The 22,694-nt window shown below is 45.6% G+C and overlaps 1 protein-coding gene across 2 annotated transcripts in view; it reads left to right on the top strand.

The window, feature by feature from the left end:
• Positions 1–321: 321 nt before the first annotated feature.
• The window catches only part of MKX (mohawk homeobox), a 46,091-nt gene continuing 23,718 nt past the window's right edge, over positions 322–22,694 (top strand). For both annotated transcript variants that reach the window (XM_068405271.1, XM_068405272.1), the window contains exons 1-4: positions 322–503; positions 2,670–2,829; positions 9,590–9,743; positions 10,978–11,313. In XM_068405271.1, the coding sequence (XP_068261372.1) occupies positions 322–503; positions 2,670–2,829; positions 9,590–9,743; positions 10,978–11,313 (832 nt within the window). The remainder of the gene's footprint in view (positions 504–2,669; positions 2,830–9,589; positions 9,744–10,977; positions 11,314–22,694) is intronic.

Here is a 22,694-nt window from a genome sequence, read left to right as displayed (position 1 = left end):
AGGAGCGTGGCGGAGGCTGGCGGCGAGGTGAGAGGGGGAGCGGGCCGGTCCGCGGGACCGGGCTTGGGCGGCGGGGGGGGGGGGGGGGGGGCCGTGGGGGCGGGCCGGGCCGTGGGAGGGGCGGGCTGTCCTCCCCCCTCCCCGTGGGTGGGCAGGCGGCGCCCGGTGCCTCCGCGCTGCCCCCCCGCCGGTCGCGCCGGGCGGGTCTCGGCGGTTCGGCGCGGCTGGCCGGTGACCACTGCCGCCTCCCCGCAGCGCAGAGCGAGCCCCCGCACCTCGGAGCCGGCGGCCAGTCCGACGGCGGCCCCCAGCCCCCCCACCATGAACACCATCGTCTTCAGCAAGCTCAGCGGCCAGGTGCTTTTCGAGGAGGACGCCAAGGAGCGGGAGCGGAGCGGGCGACCCTACGTCGGGGTGGTGGAGGGCCCGCACCACGCCGAGGTGCTGCTCCCCGACAGCCCGTCCATCAAGGAGAGCCTCAGCCTGCGCAACCGGCGGACGGGGTATGCCGTGCGCTCGTCTCCGCGCCGCGCACCGGCTCGGCGGGGCGGCCCTGGTGCCGCTGCCGGCGCTCCCGGCCGCCGCGTAGCCGGGTTGGGGTTGCGAGATGGGTTTCTAGATGGGTCCTCCCTACGCCCCCGGGTCCATACTCTCTGGGACTCTCATTCCACAGATACGGTGGGAAATTCCGGTAATACGTGATGCAGAGGCGTCTGATTGGGCTGGAATGTGCTAGACAGAGCACTCCTGTCCTGCGGTGTTTGACCTCGCCCTCTCTGCCTCCAAAGAAAAACCGGGAAAACCAGAGCTCGTCCGGCTTGGTCGGACGCTTCATGCAATTAAAGCTCCCAAGACAGAGGCGCAATGCGGAACGCGTGAAACCTGCGGGACGGGGCGGCCGCGGGGCCGACCCCGCCGGCGGTGCCGGGGCAGCCGATTCGCGGCCGGGGCTGCGGCAGGCGGGCACTGCGCGGCGCCCAGCACTTGTTCCGCCGTCCCGGCTGGTTTGCGGCGCGCTGAGCGAGCGGACGGAAGGAGCTGAGTTGTCTGTGCATTCCCTGGGATGGGATTTAAAACGAATTAGGTTGCTGCCAGTCAAGGGCTGGGTAGGCTGATGTTAGGATCGGCTTTGCTAAAAAGGCAGCTGAGGCTGCGCCGTCTGCGGCTGGGTGTTTTGGTTTTTTTTTGTGCAGGAGCAGGTGAAATAGGCGATGGGAGGACGTGTTAGCTCCGGCGGGTTGTCAGCCGTATCTGGAAGGGTTGAACTGGCGAGCGCGGACCAGATGTCTCGGGTCAGCGTTATAACGTAAAGACTAAGGAGGCACCGAAACCGAAAAATCCCGGCGAGCTGTTTTTACTGCTGAATTTCCACCTTAACGATTGCATCAGCTCGTACTTTTAACGGCGGTGCTGGTTGGTAGGACGCAGGTTGTGCTTCATCGAAATGTTACTTGCAGCCGATCGCTGCGGAGCTGGGTTGCCGAGGGAGCCCTGGACGAGGCAGCGCCCTCGGCCGCTCGGTCCGACACGATTCGGCCTGGCACGACTCGGCCCCGCACGGCCCGGCACGGCGCGGCGCGGCACGGCTTGGCCCGACATGGCGCGACACGGAGCGGCACGGTACGGCTCGGTCCGGGCTGGCACGGCCCGGCCACAGCTCGGCGCGGCCTGGCGCGGCGCGGCCCCGTGGCGCCCCCTGCCGCCGGCCCCAGCCTGCCGCTGGGTTTTCCTTCCGATTCCCCCGGGTTTTTTTTTCACTCGCTTTTTATTTTCAGCTGTTTTTTACAAACAAACACCTTGTCTTCCTTTTTTTTTTTTTTTTTTTTTTTTTTTTTTTTTTTTTTTACGGGAGCTGCGTTTGCATCCCCCCCGGTTTCACCTTTTTTCCCCCGGCAGGCGTCGGGCTTTGGGGGCTGTTCCGCGCCTCTGCCAGGAGCGCTGGGGAGCGGCACTCCTGCTCCCCCGAGAGCGCTGCTCGCCGCCGGCTCCGAGCAGTGAAATGACCCGGGAGGTGCTCGAGTTCAGGCGGGGGCCAGGCTCGGTTGGCCCCGAGGGCAGCCCGCACCGCAGCCCTGTTCTCCCGGCTGCGCCGCGCTGGGGCTCGGGCCCCTTTCGAAAGCCCCTCTGCAAACAGACCGACCACACGCCTGGCAGATGCCGAGCACCGAAAGCATCGGGACGTTCAAACCCCTCACTGGCGGAGCCCTGACCCCGCTGAAATCCCCGCGGTGGGGCCGCCTGGGCCTGCAGCATCATCACGGCCAGAGCCCGGGGCAGGCGAAGCCGGCCCCGAGACCTCCCCTCTCGGTCCCCTCCCGCAGACCCTCGACCGGGGAATTTGGGGGCACTGCGGGCATCGCCTTCTCCTGAGCTGCCGGCCCGGGGCGAGGGTTGCAGCCCTGGAAAGTCCCCGAGCACCCCGCGGGGACGGGGCTCGGCTCCCCCCCGGGCCGGGTGCACCCCCCCGGGCAGGGACAGACCCTGGCAGGGCTCACCCCGGGGTCGGGGCAGTCCCCCCGAGCAGGCTGCCCGCGGGCACGGTGCGCCTCTCTGCGCGCCTCCCGCACCGGCGGCCGTGCAGGGGAGCTCGGCGCCGGGACCGGGGAGGGGGAGGCCGGGCAGGTGCCTGCCGCCCGGCCGCGGCCCTCAGCGCCCCTTCTTCGCGGCAGGGCGCGGCAGAGCGGCGGGAAGGTGCGACACAAGCGGCAGGCGCTGCAGGACATGGCGCGGCCGCTCAAGCAGTGGCTCTACAAGCACCGCGACAACCCTTACCCCACCAAGACCGAGAAGATCCTGTTGGCCCTCGGCTCCCAGATGACCTTGGTGCAGGTAAGGGGTCCCCCTACCCCCACCTCTGGCGGCTGCTCTGGGGCGTTTCATGGAGGGGAGGGACAGGGACAGCATCAACCAAAACCCCTCTGTGAGCTGAGGAAGGGGCAGCGCTGGGCATTAGGGGAGGCATCAGTGCAGCCAGCAAGGCCAGGGGTCCAGTGCTCATCCTTCCCCCACCCTCCGCAGGGCTCGCCTTCCAGCAGGACTGTACCCCCAAACGGGAACTCCCACATCTGGGCTATCCTGGCTGGGGAAGTGATAAAGGCAATCAGCAAAAGGTGTGTGCTTTCCTTCCTAGGAGAAGAGGCCTTCATCCTTTAATCATCTCGTTCTTAAATAGAGTGTAAATATTTTTGCTTAGTCTTTAAAAATCTTCAGGTAAAAAAAATAAGTGATGGGAGATTTCAGCACAGAATAGGAATTGTTGAGGAAGTTGTAGGCAACTACTCTTTTCCCTTGTGAAAATGAGCTAGAATGGAAACAGTTATATTGTTCTGATAATAGTCATCACCTGTTACACAGATTTTAGTGTTACCGTACACACTGTGTGCAGCCGCTCAGCATGCAGTGACTGTGCTTCACAGTCTTGCAGGAATTATCATTATAGTGTAATTAGACATGGGGAGTAATTGTTTTGCTCTCAGGTGAAACTCCCCTGAAGTGACTGACAGCTGTGTTGCAGTAAGAGGTACAAAGTTGGCTGCAAATGTGTATAATCTTCCTTCTTTGTTCTCTTCGCCATCTGGCACTCTGTCAAAATATGTGGTTAAATGCTATCAGTTGCTGAGTGATGCTGTCTCAGGGCTGGATGCTGCAAAGATTTATGCATTGTGAATAATCTCATTTCCTTACTGGGAGCTACTGCTAGGTGCATAAACCGAAACACATGTGTTTGCAGGATTGGGTCCTCAGCGCTCTGCCTAACACATTATGTGTCACTTTGCAAAGGACATGAAATTATCAAAATAACAGGAAGTATTAGAAAAAGAAGGTGGTAATTCAGCATTATTATTTCGAGTGCTTTTTCAAAAAAAGCCTGTGGAACTTGAATCCTACTAACTGCAAACAAAATGGGAAACTTTTACACTATAGTACCTCACTGTGAAACTATCGCACTAGAAAAAACACTATAGCTTTGACAAAAATAATATTAATGTCTCAGAAAATGCCAGTTATAACTGGAAGATATAGTTAAAACAACTTCTCTTGCTTTTAAAAAATATACGTGAAAGGTTTGCTCAGACTTTTAAAAATACTATTACATAAACACTATTCATTCAGTGCCACAATTCAATAGGAGTAATTTATTGGACTATGGCTTTTAGAATATTCATGTGTTTTTACATGAGATTTAAAACATACACCCAGAATACATGTTGGAGACTTCACATTAATGACATCTTGAGGAGTTGTTCTCCTTTTCTTTTATAAATGCCTCAGTATGAACAGACAAGGGAAAAAAGCTGGTGGGTTTTCGAAGTATTTCTCTCATGGCAGCTCTGATAAATCCTGAAGGGGATGTGCTGTGTTAGCCTCTGTAAAAGCATCAAGTGAGCCATGGCTGCTATTCCACAGAGTTTTATGATCTACGTAAGGTGTAGAACAAAATTAAAAAGAACCATGGAGGGCTGCATTTATCTCTCTTAGACACCCATGACTCCAGTGGATTTACACTGTAGCTGAATTTGACCCGCCTTATTTCTATGAACTGTAATATTTGAAAGAGCCGTGCAAACCAGCACATCTATCTTCATTTACAGAAGCACACCATCAAAAAGAAATCCCAGATGTTTCTTCCATCATTTGGGTGCAATGCTCTTTTAATCCAGGAATACGATAGCATCTGTACGAGAGGTAAATACATGTGTCTGGCACCAGCAGTAATCCCTCAGCCTGGAAGAACAAAACAACGCATGCCCCACATCTACTTTTCGGATGCCCAGAAGGGACAAGACTGTAATCCAGATCAAAATTCTTGTTCTCTGAGAGTGAGAGAGAAAGCTCCAGGCTGTGATCTCAGTCACACTGGGTACGTCTGAAGTAGCTTCCCTGAAGGCTGTGCTTTTTCGGATGAGCAGTATAACCAAGAGCAGGCTCAGCAGTGGGCTTCGGTATCTGTTGGAAAGCTTTGCTTCTGTCCCAGGAGGGACACTTTGCAAAAGCATCAACCAGGGTCTCTTATGATTGCTTTTCTATTCTAGTAACACCAGACGTCACTGGAGAACGAGGAGTCAGTGTATGATGTTTTCTCCGGGTTACATGTCTTCATGGTCACTGGCCTGTCTCATGTTTCCTACTCTTCTTCCATGTCTCAGTGCTTCCCGTGGTGTTTGCTCTTGGTGGGGACGTACGTTTGCCCCCACAGCTTTCCACTGCTGTGGAGGCTGTTGTCTGCTGACAGCTGTTACCTCTTCCCAGCATCCCTCGTGTGCTGACACCTTGTCGTTGGAAGCCCTAAGGGAGGCGAGAGATACTGTTGAAAATCCCTTTGGGCTTCTGCCAAAACACCGTTTAGGGAATGAATGGTTGGGGTTTTTTGTTTTTTCACCTGACTGCTGACCTTGGAAAAGGTCTTCAGCAGCTGCCTGGAAGATGATGTTGGTCACAGTAATATTGATAATATAGCTGTAACTCTTCTCCACATGCTTTTCTTTCATCTAATGAACCTTATTCCAGTATGTACCATCTATCCAAAGGAGCTTTTGCAGGACTGTGGCATAGATAAAACTGATCCTTCTGCGAGATGAGGTGAACATCCACCCCTGTTTTCTGCTGTTTTTATTAGGACAGTATTTGCATGTCACATCTTCCACAACTTTATTTTCATGAGTTTTGCTATCACCCAGTTGGCTGATTGTAAATTAATTTTTTCTACCTCACTAATACTTTGGCTTAACCCTCTGTTCCTGGGTGCAGTGGGTCAGCAAGGGGGGCTGTTCCAGCTGCTGTCTGACAGTACTGCAGAAGGGAACTCAGACTCTTTTGAGCAGGTAGGATTTCACAGGAATCATAAATCATCATGTTTATTAATGAGTAGTAGCAAAACCCGGGGCAAATTCTGGTCTGACTTATTCCTGAGTAGGCCAACAAGGTCTTTGGGAGTCCTCAAGGCAAATGTAATTGCAGCTTTCAGTCCAACGGTCCAAAGTTTTATACTTCCCCAGCTGCCAGAGCAGGAAACCAAAAAAGCAATATAGTTTGAAAAGGCATTTGTGTTTTATTCCGATTAGATTCCAATTCAGAATCCAATAATTTGTCCTATTAATATGCTACATTTTTATTTGTACTATTACCACAGTGCTTGATTTATTTTATTTTAAATTTTGGTTTAGATGTTCTTGTGAAATAAAAAAGAAAAATGGCTGTATATTCCTTCCAGAAAGAAATATGAATGGCTGTATTGTTGAAGAGAAGTTTTTTGCAATACTACGATTGATATATTGGTCATGTGCTGCTATGGATTTAATAGTATTCAGATACATAAAGGCATATCTGGATTACTGGAGGAGGAGAATTGCTTGATTTCTGTTCCTTTTGTGAAACTTCGGCCTCTCTTAAGCAGTGAAGCAGAACAAATTACAATAAAACTGAAGAGTCTCTTCAGAAGTAAAGCCAGAGGGCCAATATTTCATGATGCTGATATCAGTACCTGATGCTCTTTGGGAATGACTGAGCTGCTGTAAAATATGAACACTGGAAAGCACATCTATTATCATTCTCCTTAGGTTTTACTCCTTGAAGAACTATGTGATTGTTACTTTACAAGAATAGTGAGTTCCGTCATGCGTTTCTTCAAGATACTTAGTTCTTTGGGAGGTTTCTGAGACAAAGATTTTCCCACTGGCTTGTGCGTAAATCATTGTTTGGGGCTTTTTGTTATTTTTGGAGGTCACAGCAGTGTAACTTGGGACCATGGTAAAGGATGGATGGCTTTTAGCAGCTTAGGTTGTTTCTTTTTGTAATAGCTTAATGTCCTGGTGCAAACAGGCTCTTGTAGGGAGCAGGTGCGCCAAGTTTTTTAAGACTGGGTGGATACACAAGGTAACATTTGAGACTGGTTGAAATGAGCGACAAAACTATCCTTGGCTTTAAAGGAGGCAGGAACAGCCTGTAATAACCCAGCCTGTGGCTGGAGTTCAGGGTGAGCGTGCTGTCTGGTACAGCCTGTGGCCATGCAACCTCTTCCAGTCGACACACCTGGAGGTTTTCCAGGACTGAAGAGAGGGAGAGATGTTGAATCTCTTGGTGTCTTAGAGATCAGGATTTTCCAGCAATATACGCCAGTGCCCAAGAGCAGGAAAGCACCCAGAGATACCACACTACAGATCTAGCCTAAAAATCATTTAAATGGGTTTGCCTTCAGCTTTAACGGGCCTTGTTGTAATTGGATTTGGGATAGGAGTTTCTGGAGTGAGTTTGCTGCTTTGTGCTTTAGCTGAAGGCTCCTCTTGTAAGTGCTGACTTAAGGTTCTTTCATAATGATCAAATACTACTATTTCCTCCTCTCATAGCAGAAGGCTTAAAATATGACTCATCTTTTCATACTGATATGCAGAAAGCAAAGCATTGGCATGGGGAGAATGAGCCCAAAATAAACCGAGTACCATGCAAAAATCACTCCTGCTAAATTTAATTGCTTTTATGTATGAGTCACACTAATACTACCCTATCTTTCCTCTCTGTACATGGCACTTCACTGATGAAATATTTCAACATGTAATGAAATGGAGCATAACGAACCTCTTTCTAGTGAGATGTTGGAAAGCTGTCAGTTTTGTAAGATGCTGCAGTAACTGCTATAATATTCAGTGGGACCCTGGATTGATCCATCTCTACACATTTGATTTCAGAGTTACATTAAATCACGCAGCAGCCTGGTGACTGCTGCTTCAGCTGAGCACTCTGGAGTGAGTTTGTTAATGGCGTTAGAAAGTGGATGGATTCCAGCCCACCCTTTCTGGTTTACTATAACGATTGCTGTGTCAATATGATGAATATAAACAAGTAGCCTTGGAAGAGAATGAAAATGACTCTCTTCTCTGCCAGCTACAGTTTTGGTCTTCTAACCTATTGTAGTAAACTACATGGTTTGTAAAGTTATGTGTTTGGCATCTGAGTGCTGATCCAGGGCTCACTGTATTTTCGGTGGAACCCTGTTTCATGTAAACATGATTTTAAGTAAAATCAAAGTGACAGGCTTAAGGGACCAGTGCTGAGTTCTGTGTGGGGCTCTGAAGTGCAGTTTTGTTTTTGCTTTAAGCAGATAGTGTTTATTTTTCTCATAATCACCCTAGAAAAGATTATTGATCCAGAATAGTTAGCCAAATACTTCTGTGCGATTTATACAGCCTTAGCTACAATAGACAGATGACAAAACTAGGGCCAAAATCCAACATTGACGTCTACAGTTTGGCTCGCTAGTAGGTGGGGTGGCATCTATTGATAAAACGTGTTAACTTGCTTTGCAGGTTAACATAAATTAAATTGTATGGTTGTTTCCAGGTCAGAATATGACTGCAGTAGTCTCTGGCTTCTTCTGGGTGCACTTTCACAACACAAAGATGTGAGTGGGGCTATAGACTCTCCCGACATTCTTTACATTCTCCTTTGCAAGTAACGCTACCCTGCCTCCTTCTTGCAGAGGTCATGTCAAAATAAACTTCTTCCTGCAAGGAGTAAATAGCATTTTTAAGACCTGATTTATCATTAAATAAATATTGTTGGAGTGTATGTAGCTTGCCTCTGCTCTTGCTCATAGTAAGGTTATGGTAAGGTCACTCTGTCAGTATCAGTATTTCCTATTTTATATGTTCTTAATGTAGAATCAAGGCCAGCATTTTCTCAGGTGTGCTTTCATGCAAAGTCACTGCAAGTACAGAGGATCCCATTTGACGGTTTGATTAGCACTGCTGGCGCAGAAGACTATACCATGCCTTTTGCTTCTTTGGTGCCTAAAGCACTGTGAAATCCTTGTGTTTGAGCCTGACTTTGTGGTGGCCCTGTATACTAGAAGGATGCTAACATCTATCTGTCTTGCAATGTCAGACTCTAGAAGATGCTCTGCAGCTGAGAAGGAAGACAAGCCAGTCTCTTGTTTAGTAGTCACTGTGTGAGGAATCTACATCTTCACTGCTTTTTAGGCCTTCCACAACAGGAAGAGTTCGTAAAAGCTGCTGCGCTGTAGAGCAAGTGGTTGATCTCTGCAGTGACTCAAAGTACATTACATTGTATTCTGTGGAAGACTTCCCTGATACCCATCAGCTGTCAGACTTAGAGTACTGATAAAGCACGAGGGAGAATTTGGGCTTTTATATAACCAAATTCAGAATGAGTTTTTCTATTCAATAGCCTTTTTGTAGCCTACGTAAATGTCAAAGGCAAATTACTGAACGTTAGCTATTAGTTCTCATTTACGATGTTAGTAATATATTAAAGATTCATATTGAAAGTTCAGAGCATTATCTTTTTTTTTTTTAAAAAAAAGAAAGATTAATATAAAATGAGTATTTTGGGACACCTTAATTAAAACCTTTTTAATAGTGAGGGTTTGCTAACACTTAGGAAGGGTGGGAAGCCTGAACTTGCCGCCTTGTCTGAGGTTCCTGCTCTTCTCAGTGATAGTTTCATGGACTCCTCTTCATGTTTCCCTTGTTTGCCATTTTCTCAGGTCATAGATACCACTCGTGAAAACGCCATGGGTTAGATTTGTTTATTTGCATTGTTTTCAAAAGAAACTAATACATTCATTTGTATGCAGGTATCAAACTGGTTTGCCAATGCAAGACGTCGCCTTAAGAATACTGTCAGGCAACCAGATCTTAGCTGGGCTTTACGAATAAAACTGTACAACAAATATGTTCAAGGCAATGCTGAACGACTCAGCGTGAGCAGCGATGACTCATGCTCTGAAGGTTTGTTGACGTTCTTTTTATCAATTTTAAACTGATTAAAATATATTTAGAAAGTATCAGATACCCTAACTTAGCTCTGATCTCTCACAAAACGCCCTCAGGCGTTTTACTTTACTTTTTGTGAATTAGGTGCCAGTTTCGGCTCTCAACTACTATGCAACCTCACGAAACAGGATTGTGTAGGTTAATCGGAATGACAGTCTGGGTGCGTGTTATTTGCCTGTTCCGTACAGCATTGTTACTAGAAAGATAATTGTTAGTTCATTAGATTCTACAAGTCTATTGCTTTAATTTGCATTAAATGAAAAAATTGGTTACATTTGTTGGTTTAAGGAAATGAGAAGTATCTTGACTTACTTTCCTTGATGGAAGGGCTATGGCAATATCACATCATTAACAACAGAATACGATTAACAAGATAATCTGATTAACTTCAGTGGGGCTTATTATATGGTAACTGAATATTACTGTATTGATTTTGTGTATTTTGCCAGCAAATGTTTTCCTTAAAAGGTGCACTGAAATTGTCTTTCTTACCCAAATTAACAAATGTATGATTTTTTTAATAGCACCGTGTATTTTTTAATAGAAAATTTGTATTAAGTATGTCTGTGGGTGCTTTTTTCAGTCGTTTTTGACATGGAGATACATTGACAGGAACAAATGCTGCAGAACATTGTCGGAAATGTGTAGGTGAATTTTTAGAAGAACATGTTTCAATTTGTACTCAGTTTCAATTCTCTTTGTTCTGATTTCAGTTTGCACTCACATTTCTTTGGTTTGCACTTCCCTTTAAAAGATTGGTTGCAGGACAATTAAAAGAGTAGAGTTTAAGCAAATATGCTTAAGTATGTCATAGTACTCAGGAGAAGCAAATTTCAGGTTAATGATAGTAAGATTTCAGCGTATTCACCCAGATTTTGAAATGTTTATCACTGACTTAGGGCACTTCTCGTTTTTTTTCTACCTGCCTTGTGTTGCTCATGAACAAATTAGACCCAGACACTGTTTTCTAGAGTTAATTAATTTGGAATAGCTGGAACATCTGAGAACCCTGGGAGCTACTGTGAGAAATGTGTGAACAGAAGAAAATGAAAATCATTGTCTAATGCTGGTCTGAAATTGTTTGTCTAATTTTAGTTATATTTATAGCAATTAAAAACATGTAGAGAAAGCCTCTTGTTAAGTATTAGGTACTCGATGCATTACTGTGTCTTTCTTCCTTTGTTTTCAGATGGAGAAAATCCTCCAAGAAACCATATGAATGAAGGGGGATATAACAAACCAGTTCATCACACTGTGATTAAAACTGAAAGTTCAGTAATAAAAACAGGAGTGAGACCAGAAACAAGTGCCAATGAGGATTACGTGTCACCTCCCAAATACAAAAGCAGCTTATTGAATCGTTACCTGAATGACTCATTGAGACATGTCATGGCTACTAATGCAGCTATGATGGAAAAAACAAGGCAAAGGAATCACTCTGGTTCATTTAGTTCCAATGAATTTGAGGAGGAGTTGGTGTCTCCATCATCATCAGAGACAGAAGGCAATTTTGTCTACCGGACAGGTAAGGGATTCTTTCTGCATCATTTCTAATACAGCCGGCTTTGGTGGATGGTGTCACCTGGAATGAGTGTTACCTGACTGTGCGTTTTATGACAGTGGATAACTCCTGTCCATCCTCTTGTATCAGAGTAGATCGCTCCTGTCCATCCTCTCATTCACTGGAGAAGTTCTGTCAGCAGTGTTGAAGTTAAATGCTGTTATTGATCGCTAATGAAGCTGCTTTGCTTTTTGAATGGAACTATAGGGCTGATTTTTTAAATGGTACTTACAGGCCATTTTTCTCAGCACTAAGGCAAGCCTAAAGAAGGAGAAAACTCTTGAGCATTCTGTTACAATAAGGGAAGACTAGAGGAGGACTAAAGTACTCCGTGGCCCCAGCTGGAAGGAAAAGGAGGGCTCTGAATTTTCAAGGTGGCTGTTTGTGGCACTTACATGAGCCATATGCCCCCCAGTGGAGTATACACGAACATCTTCGCCTGTTGTACAGCATCTTTTCTGTCCGCAGAGTATATGAGGACAGAATTCTTTCTTTGGTACATGGTCCTTTGGTGGTTGTGCATCTCTTAGGGATACGTGGATTAGTTTAGACCAGTTTCTGCATCACTCTCCAGACAACAGTGCACTGAACTAAGGGGCCACAGACGGCCATTAAATACCTTGGCTTAATTTTTTTTTAAGGGTTACACATAATTTATCATTTTAATCTTATCAATAAAAACATAAAGGCGTGATTTATATCATCCGTTGTGTTACCAGTCAGAGGAAGGCACATGGAACTGCCTGGTTCATCCCAGTAAATTGCTGTAAATCAGGGCAAGATCGGGACTTGCTCAGGTCCTTGGGGGGCAGGGAGGGCTGGAAGGCTCCTCTTGCAAAGCTTGTTCTGTATTTCTTTGGGGACGTAAGGCAAAGGCTGTCCCCTTATCTTTGGAAAAAATGAAGTTCTGCATCCCAAGCTCTGGACGTCTCTCCCAGCGTCTCAGGGTTTCCACCCATTGCAGCAGCCCTTCATGTTGTCGCGGAGCCTTTCTGAGGGGGGTTATTCTGCCAGGGACCACCCTGCGGGCAGCATCGTTCTTGGGGTGGATGAATATTGATGAAAACTACTGGAGGGCTTTCCACAAAACTAATGTAGATTTAGATGTTGTACTTGCTTCTCCCTGGCTTCCCTGGCAGGCAGGTTTGGGTGCCCCTTGCCTTTGCAACCTCTCAAGTTTGCAGCCTTTACCCTCTCTTTCCTGGCCCATTTCATGTGATTTTTTTTGTCCCTGAGGAGGGGACACAAGGATTTCAGGAGGCTGTATGCTCTGGTGGGGACAGGAGGACGTTGGTGCATGCAGGTTGTCAGGGGTTGACCGGGGCAGGGGGAGTGGGGCCCCGTAGAGAAACGGGGTCTCGTGGGAAGCAAGAATAGTGCATGCACGATGAATAAGTTTCCAAATTAACTCTCTCTGTTCATTTAGCTTTTTTTTTTCAACATACCAAATGCATTTGGTCCGCATTATGGGCGTATTGTCTGCCAAGTTTTATTTTTAAGTGAAAATTTACCCAAGAACAGATGCAGCAGCTTAGATATGTAAACTTCTGTTTTCCTGTACTTCTATACCATAACTTAAAAATAGACACAATGACTTTTTAAAAATTGTAATAAATTTGCTACTGGATTAAGTTCTTCTTGCCAAGTTTCAAGCTGCACTGAAAAATACGATCTTTAATGAGAAGGCTGAGACAGGCACACTGTAACTATGTCAGTTCACAAGCTGGGCTGGAATGACTCAAAACCAGTATATTTGTCCTTAAAGTTCATAACTGACATTCCTGGAACTCCTCTGGAGATCACATTTAAGTCAGTTCTTAAATATCTTTGTTAATGTTTTTAAGTGCTATGGCCTTTGATGAGACCATCAGCTCTCAGGATATAGTTTTATTCTTTTTACACTTCTGAAGCAGAGAAGCGGTAGCCTGCTGATAGAAAAGGATCATGCGCACACACTACATTGTTTGGTATGTCCTTCCTATATATGTGTGCACATTCAGGAGATAATGGGTACAAATAGGCTTTTTTCAGGTACAAGATTACAGTCTCATTAATGATTTTCTGACGATGTCACAACACGCAGGAATTGAGCCCTTCACGAACAAAGCAGATATTTTCAAGTTGTCATCCATTCATGAAATGTATTTACAAACAGATGAAATTATCCAAATGATTGTTAGATAGGAAGAGGTAAACAAGACGTTTTATTTTTTTATGTCTTTTCTCTGTAATTTTAATATCTGGGATGGCAGTTCTCGGTGCAGTCGTGTAGCAGACCTGTATCTGTGTTCTCAAAAATAGCTTCAATCCCTTTTGGTTAAGCAAAATACCAGGGTATGGCTGACTGTACCACTCGTACCTTCCTGAAAGCAGCAAGTGTATTTTTAAGTGAGATATCACCACTTATAAGGAGCTCGCCACTGCAATTTTTTGTTAAATGAAACAGCTAGTTTTTAACACCAAGGGGTTGAAGCAGAATTGTAAAGTCCCTGCTAGATGTTTTAGTTTATGAAGACATTTTGAGTAGTATTTCAAAAAACACAGAGTGAAAACTGATGGACATTTTATTTTTGAGAAAGGCTTGGCAAGGTTGCTGTGCTCCTAAGAGCAGGCAGTCATTGGTGTTGAAACAAACTCTTTGTTGTGCTTACCTGGAAAAGCACCTTTTCGTAGCATGTTGCGAGTAGCAAGCTTACTCACGGCATCTGGTTCATGTTATGGGCCGGACTGTGATATCAGGTACATCAGCATGTCCAGGGTGACTCCGCTTGCATGGTACCTGGGGTCAGCGTGGCCACATGCATCTCAACAGCCTGCTCCAAATTAACAGGGCACGAGTGCAGTGTCCAATGACAAAAACAATAAATTACGGTTTAAAGTTTATAAGGAAAAAGGGTTGTAGAGTTTCCCATGTCAGTCATTAACATGCTTATAAACACAGGACCATATGCTACTCTAGCTTTATGCAACTGGGAAATCCCATGTAAAGATCAAGGACCGGCTCTATAACCGACTGTCTGGAGAGCGGCCTTGCTTTATACCTCTGCACGATTATTGTGGGCTCGTGGGAAGCAGCTTTAGTGCTGGGGTGGGAGCAGCACTAAAGGCACAGAGCCGGCTCCCTTGCAGGTACAGTGCCCGTCCCGCTGCCCCCCCAGCTGCTCCGTCCGTCTCTGGCTGCCTGGACTGGGGATCCAGGGAGATGCTGCAGGAGGTGGTGTGAGCAGCCGCTGTGGGGAGAACGGAGCAGCTGGGAAAGAGTGCAGCCACGCTCAGATATGTCACATATGTAAACGTTTCTGTCGTAAGCTGATATGCTTGTGTATATAACGTGATGTATGTGAATGTGTTCACTTAAGGCAGAAAATTTCAGTTCAGATTAATCCTAGTGCAGGTATAATGTACAAATATATATAATTGGTCAAATATGTGTCTTAAACTGACCACTGAAAGGCTTGGTTCAGTGTTTTTGTTTAGTTAAAAATCCATGTCGGAGCACAAGTTTTCATTAACTCCTTGGCATGCTGTCATTCACAGCAGGTTCGCGGTGTGACAGGAATAACTAAAACCAGACTTGCCTGTCTGTATTTGTTGCACAAACGCACGCAGGAACAACAGTCCAACTGCAACAAGCACTCTAGAAATCTATAAGGAAAAGATCTAATAATGTTTATGGTGAGGCTGGATGTAAATCTAAAGCGGCAACGTCAGTCTTTGGTTTACGGATCACTAAAATGCTGACTTTGTAATCAGGCTGCACTGCTCTGCGAGTCCCCTGTCGTCAGTCACCTGTGGGAACAAAATGTTCTGCATCGTTATAGCGCAAGGAAATGAAAAATCCCAACTTTCTGGGATATCAGTGTCTGGTGAGCTGTGTTTGGTGAACGAAAGCAAAAATTAAAATCAGAGAAAGAGAGATGAAATGGCAGGACAGGGAGTTTTCTAACTTTTTTCTGTAGGCAGATTTGCATTGATTTCACTTTATATGTTACTTAACACAGTAGAAAAGCCAGAATAAATAAAAATAGTGAGGAAACTAAAGACTTGCAGGCCTGGAAAGGAGGGTGGCTTTTAAAAAAGACTCTTGAATGACTGGTTGATTTTTCAAGATGTTTGATCTCTATTTTTAGACATTTATACTCAGGAGTGTGTTTGGTTTCTGAGGTTTTCATTACTGCTGCCTTATTCTTTCCTCTCGCCTTCCTTTCTTTCCTTCATTTGAATGCTGTTTGTGATTTATAAAGCATAATCCTGTGTCGTTTATTGCAGCACACCGAGCACCTCTGAGATCCTCAGCACACCGCAGGATCAGGCCCACATTCATACAGAGCACTTAAATGTAAGGGTATAGCCATGCACATAAGTACTATACAGAGACACACGCAAGCTGCAGAACAGTGCTGTGATTTTGTGTGGTCTTTGCCAACTTTTCCTCGCAATTTAACATTTTTAGAAATTAACATGTAATTTAAAAATGAGCTATAAAATTTAAAAGCATAATATGAACACAAGGGAACCTGTTTTCAGAAAAAACTCGAGGGACCCGCAAAAACTGCTTGTACCAGTGACTTTTGTAAGTTTGATCTAAACGGTGCTGGAGACCTTGGGGATACTTTAAAATAAATGGTAACCTGGGAGAGCTGAAGGAGGTCCTTGTTGCAGATCCTAATGTCATCCAGAAGTGAAATGGAAAAGGGGAATGTCAAGTACAGTATTAAATGCACACAGCAGCATAACTGCAATTTGAAGGTTACACAGTTAAGATCATATTTCTGCAGGAATTTTATTATTACATGACCTGATTCGTCAACACTGAAATAGCGTGGCATTGAGAATTGAGGAGAGGATTGCATTTAATTTGCTGTTCTGTTGTTTTTTCTAAAGAAAGATTAAAAGGAAATGGCTTTACTACAGGGACAGTGTCAGGTTTAACAGACCAGATGTGATAGCCCAAACTTGAGAATTTTAAAGATCCTGCCCACTCCCCACTAGTTAAGTTGTTTGTTCACGTTTTGCATTTCTTTCAGTTTGAACAGTGAAAATCAAATAAACTGTTTTTTCTTTCTAATTCCCTTTAGTTTCTCAGTTTCTCAGTATTTGAGCTGTGAGGGGACTGGGTCAGGATTATTTCCACATGAACTTGGAAAACGGTGCTTCATCCAAACGGAATAATTTTGTGGAAAGGTGACAGTTTCAACCAGAACATTTCAGGTGGAGGGAATGGAGGGAGAGAGTGCTGGGCGGGCTGGGAGCATCGATGGCACTGGGGGCAGAGCACCCTCGCAAAAGCCTGGGCACCCAGGGGCTGCTTGCGGGCAGGGGAGAGCTTGGGCTGGAGCCAGTCCTGCCGGGAGGGGAAGCAGCACTCCTGGCAGCGTTAGCTTTTCTGAGCCGTTTCTCTCCGCTCCCTGCTTTTAATGGTCAGTTTTGTGGGAAAAGAGAGTACTTGTTTTCTCACAGGTGCTGGGTGCAAACACTGTACATCCTTGTTTTATGTGTTTGGTTTCAGATGCAAATGGCTATGAATGTGGGCGGGGTTTTTTTTAAACCCAAAATATTAAAGATTCTGGAGATTGGGTTACACGCGGGTCAGATGTGCTTCTTCTAATAGCAGAGTGTTTGTGGATATGATTCGGGTCTAATTGCTGTGGAGACCCCATGGAGCAGGGGAGGTGCATGTGCACCTCTGCTGCTGGTTTTGCTTCTGTTGATGTCATGGCAAATTTTCCGCGTACTTCAGTAAAAACTCACTTGAGCCAGTTGTTTGGTTGCAGAGGATTTTCTTCAAGTCAGCTTGCTTCAGGGCAGCACGTCTCAGGGCTCCTGACAGCTTTATCATCGCAGAGAATGAGATGTTCTTGCATGAATGATTTGAAATGGAAAAGATGACAACATCTGACCAAAATATCAGAGACACCAAAAAAATCAGGGAATTAGCCATGTTTCCATGGCCACAGGTTGCTGCTGCCTGTGCCGCTCCAGCAGCCCGCCTGTGTTTCTCTGAGACCATTAAAATTTCCCCAATGCAAATATTTGTAGCAGCGGCCAGAAAAGCAGCAGACCCCTGCGCTTGCCCAACACCTCTCTCAGACACAGCAGGAAAAATGTATGGTGCTGTCACTGATTGCTAACAACTATATATTTAATACTGCTCTTTAGAGTTAGCCAACACTCCAGGCCCTAGTGAGGACTGTTCCCTGGCAAGCCTCGGGCCCCATTCATGTAGTGAAGGTGTGTGTTCAAAGAGAAAGAAATATTTATCCTCATTTTCCCATTGTTCAAAACATCTTTGGAATTATGCATGGTCTTAAAACCTGGGGCCAGCCCAAATGTGAATGTTTCAGGAAATTATGTGCATGGAAAAGCACATGATCATAAATCAGACTGTTTTGCAGTTTTAGCTGTAGACTGCATGGCTAGTAATGAATATAATAGGCAAATTAGTAAGAAAATTAGCAGTTAATTTAAGGAGTATTTAAAGAGTGTGTGAAACTACAGCTTAGTGAAATGGATGTGATTCCTTCGCCCCTTCCACTGCCTGAGCAGGATTTTCCCCCGTAGCCAAATTCCTGTGCGGATCTCTTACACCAGAAACGTGAGGCTTCCACGCTGCCTTGCAGCACGTCAGCTGCTCCGGCTTCTGCACCGCTTCAGGCGATCCTCAGCCTTGCAAACACCGTCCAGCTGCAGCCACTGCCACTGCGAGCGGTTGCGTGCGTCGCAAAAGGCAGCGCTACTCGAACTAGGGGGGCAGAGCGGGGCTTGGGGGGCGATAATGAGATGAGAACGGGGCAATGCACCAGCTGGGGCAGCGCAGCGGAAAGCCCTGGGTGCTGCAGCCCTGGTGCAGCAGCCGGGGATGGAGTGGTGCAGCATTGGGCAGGAGCCTGGTTTTGCATCCCGTGAGTCGTCCCGGTAGCCTGGCTGCCCTGCGCTGTATTGACCACACGCAGAGGGACCCTGCCACTGCGGCTTTCCCCCGATACGCTTCTGGGGGCACCAGGGAGCACAGGTCTGCTCTCTCCCCTGCCCGGGAACCAAAGAGGGGATGTAGGCCAATGAACAACAAAAATACGGCACTATTTTAAAGATGAAAGAGAGAAAAAGAGGAACAAAACACCAGAGTGTTTGCAAAGACAGAAACGCAGAGAGATGTGCTGTTACCTCATCAGGAGCGGCTTTGAAATCACACACTTCACTTTATATATCACTGATTGGAAAGTGCTTTTGAGTGCAAAGCCGTGGCTGGAGGCAGATTACCCTGGTGCTAGGTTGCGAGCACGACTCACGCAGGCTTCAACGCTGAAACGTGCCTGTTCTGCTCCTTGAGGCTCACCTGGGTCTCCAGCCGGCTCTGCCCCCTGCACCAAGACATCTACCTGTGGCACCTGTGTGGAGAAGAAAGAGAAATTACGGGGACCCAAACCAGTGAGTTACTTTTACGTGTGAAATCTGTCATCTCCTTCATGAGTAACTGCTGTCTTTGGTGACACTTATTAAGACACAGATCTATGCGCAGTGCGGCAAAGTGTGACCAGGAGGGGAAGGGGTGCAGGGAAGTCAGGCGCAGGTGGGACGGGGCGGTGGCAGGAGCGGGGATGAGGGCTGGACTTTTCACATTCTGGGGCAGTAAATTCAAAGGAATGGCGAGCCCATAAAAATTTCACTTCTTTCTGGAAAAATGTCTGAATTGAAACTTCATACCTGGTGTGCGGTTCCTGCATGTCCCAACCTCCTGCTGCTGGGGAGAAATAATGCGACGTTGAGTAACGTCCTAGTAGATTCTGCTTGTAGTGTGGACTGTCCCCTGCGCAGCGTTACAGTGCTGCTGTTCATGTTGATGTAGTTAGGGCTGTGTCTGTGTTTCCATTAGAACCCTTTTAATCTGCAAATTTATGACCCAGCTGTAAAAATTCAATCCAGACTGAAACTTGGCACGGGCAGTGATCATTCTCCCATCTGTGGAAGGGATTTAAGCAGGTACATCCCAGTAATAACCATCCGAGTTAGGCTTGTAAATTTGGAGCATTATGACTGCTGAATAAAACTGTGAGCTGCTCAGTAGTCCTGGAGTTTGAAATATTTTATGCCCGTGGTGAGACTAGTGAAAAGCAGCTTGTTCATATTCAGTCATATAGCTGTAAATAAAGAAAATGTTTTAGGTTTTTCTGTGTTTGCTTACATGTACAAGCACATGCATTTTCCTTACCGTGGCAATATTTTGATGTGGATGGTAAGCGCTTGAAACTCTGCAGGGTCTTGCTCCAAAGCAGGGTTTGATCACTGACAGGTAGCGTAAGAAATTGTATTCACGCTGGTGCGAACAGTAGAATTTACCTATTGATCGTAATAGAAAAAAATAGGGAAATAAAAAGACCAGATTGTTTTCTTTTGAGTGAGATTTTTGATTGAATTCTTCTTAAAATATCTTCAAAACTGAATCAGTATTGAACTGCAAAATTAGTTTTATTCACCAACACTTCCTCCCATTTTAATTTTCTTTTCTAACACTGAACATGCCTGACCAGATAGACTAGTAGTCTTATCTGATCCAGCAAAGCCTATTTCCCTTTGCAGGTTTGTGGTTTTTGAAAGTCATTCTATAACTTTAAAAAAACTCCTTGATGTGTTTAACTGAAATTTTTTAGGTCATTTGTCCATAATGTGAATACCAGAAACATAATGATGAAAGCAGTTTAGCGAGACCAGACTTCTGATCTTCCATGTGTATTCACAGAAGCTTTCAGGAGGGTTTTGTCACAATTTGAGAAGTGGATTGAGGGGGGAACCTGGCATCTCTATGTGGACGAACGTTTAGGCTGTGGATGAGTTTATACCTGGCCACTTGGAAAACTCCTGGGTTGTATTCAGAAAATGTGGGGAACCTATGGGTATTTTTGTGTATGAGATTTTTGCCTTCCTGGTGGAGGAAGGGGAATGCTCATAAAAGCACCTGTTCTGGAAAAACATCCCTTCATCTGTAAAGTTCAATTTCTAATTTCTAATTATCCAGAAGCAGAGAAGCAGAGTTAGATTCTGTTTTATTTAATCCACTTCGCTCCAAACTTAAAAGATTGGATGAGATACAAGGGGTAGACGTGGAAATTATCAGTGATTACTGAAATCCCTTTGAGGTCTTTTATGCTTTGTGGCATTAAATTAGTGTCAGAACTTTAGTTCTCTTAAAGGAGAAATATGTCCTAACAGTCAAAGCACACAGAGGTTTGTATAACATAAGGGGGTTTTATGTGAGGTACAAAAAAAAGGAGCAGAAGTTTAAAGCGGGAAAGTGAGTTGGAGAAGTAAACTGCATTGTAGAAAATCTGGAAAAAGTAAAAACAATTCAAACAGAAAGAGATCAGATAAACAGCTAGAGCTGGAACAGCTGAAAATAAACACACAAAAATAGGTAAAGCGAAATTCCACCAAGCCATGAAATGTGTTTTCCTTAATTTTTCACAGTGGCCTTGAAACCTGATGTTGGAGACTCTATCTCTGTTCTTTCACTGATGGCCAGAAGTTGAGGTTATGATGACCAGATCGTTTGGTATGGCACTGACATTTCAAGTTAACAGGGATTGCCAAGACTCTCAGTTATGACACTAAAATATACCGCTATTTCTAGGGCCAGTTTTCAGTCCCTCCCTCATGCCTCGACATTGATTTAGGCAACAGATGCATGAAAAGCAAAGCAACATTCAAAATAATCCCTTAGCTGAAGCTGGGGGAAGGCTGGCTCATGGGCTGGAGCCAAAATTCCTTAAATGTTACAATGTTTTACATTTCTAAATGTAAAAACTTTCTTTCCAAGGTGAGGTACCAGCCAAATGTCTTAGTTACGGTATCTCAGAGTAAAAACTGGCGTATGGCCTTGTGGTCATTTGTGGGTATTGACAGATTTACACCCTCGAAGATCAAGTTAAATGTTGTCGGTTTCTCCGTCTCCCGTTTACTTTGTCAGGCTTATTTTTTTTCTCTCAGTTACTAATTGTCAACTTAAATCCAGTTTGCTGGAAAAATGAACGCTCTTCACGACCTGGCTCTTCAGGAGCGAATTGCCTCAAATTCTTTCTGCTAGCCAAGGTATTTTGTAATGCATTGCAAAACAGCAGAAGGATTGCTCTCCTTGCACTAGATGTACTTTGTGGGCTAGACACTGTGGGCAGTTTTAATGAGATCTTGGTGTGCTGGAGAATTTATTTCAGCCCTTGACTTCAGGGAGACTTTCATCCCAGGTCTCTGCTCTTCCAATTGCTCTTCCCACCCCAAGGAGCATGGTCTGCCGTTGCCCCGTTGTGGGCTAAGCCGTGGGGAGCCTGGACCGGCGGCTGCTTGGGAAGCAGGTCCTGGAGCTCGTGTGCAAATTACACGGTCTGCTCCCAACTATTTATGATGGCTTTGCACAGGAGGGGTGGTGGGTTGCCCATTACATGGACACACTAAAATTCATTGCCCTGCTTTTCTCCCTCTCGTGTTGTTTAGCTGGTGTAGCTGTTGATTACTGCGTCACTAATTCATTTCCCTGGGATTGTCTTCAAATAGGAGCTCCCTCCAGAAGGCAACAACCTTTGTTCCTTTATCAGGGAAAGCTCTGGGTGGCTGTAGCACTGTCTGTACTGGCAGTGAAAGCGGTGTCAGTAAGAGCCCAGGGCAGCCTCTGAGACTAATGTCAGCGGGGGGAGCATGGGTGCTGGGTGAAGCCTGAGGCCCTTCCCTGCCTGCAATATCAGTATTGAAATTGTTATGGGCTTCCTAATTATTGAATCTCAGAAGTACTGAATGTTTAGAGACACTTTTTGAAGTGGGGAGAACTCAAAAAAAGCTGTCCTGTTTGGGCCAACTCCAGAGACTGTAGTGGTGTTTGTAAACCGTACAGTCCTTCATAAATATACATACACACTCACATATATTTCCTTAGTGCTCTATTATGATGGTGATATCTGTGGAATTCAAGCCTGCTGCCTTGCCATTTTGCTGTGCTTACTTCTTCAGCTCAGAGCTGTGCAGTAGTTCACCATGGCAGTGAACTTGGCAGAGATAGAGGAAAAGAGGTTCCCAACTGTATTATCCACAAATGATGAGCTATCGCCTTTTCAAATCCCATACCTCGCTGAGGTGCTTAGTCCAGCTTGCCCAGCAAAGCCCAAAATCCTATTCACGGAGGTCAGCAGAGAAGATGAGGCTGACCTGCAGGTGTTGATCCTAGTGATCCTTTGTTTTATGCAAAGGCCTTTTTTTGCTGACTAAACCGAAGTAAAGCAATGCTTGTTTAAACATTTTAAATGAATAAAAATGGCAGATGTCTTTATAAGCCTGTTTTCCTGTTAGTACTGTCTCCCAGCATT

This window comes from Nyctibius grandis, chromosome 7, assembly GCF_013368605.1.
Source record: "Nyctibius grandis isolate bNycGra1 chromosome 7, bNycGra1.pri, whole genome shotgun sequence".
In the NCBI taxonomy this organism is placed as follows: Eukaryota; Metazoa; Chordata; class Aves; order Nyctibiiformes; family Nyctibiidae; genus Nyctibius; species Nyctibius grandis.
The sequence above is the reverse complement of the archived record's forward strand: the minus strand, read 5'-3'. Positions and strand labels throughout refer to the sequence as shown.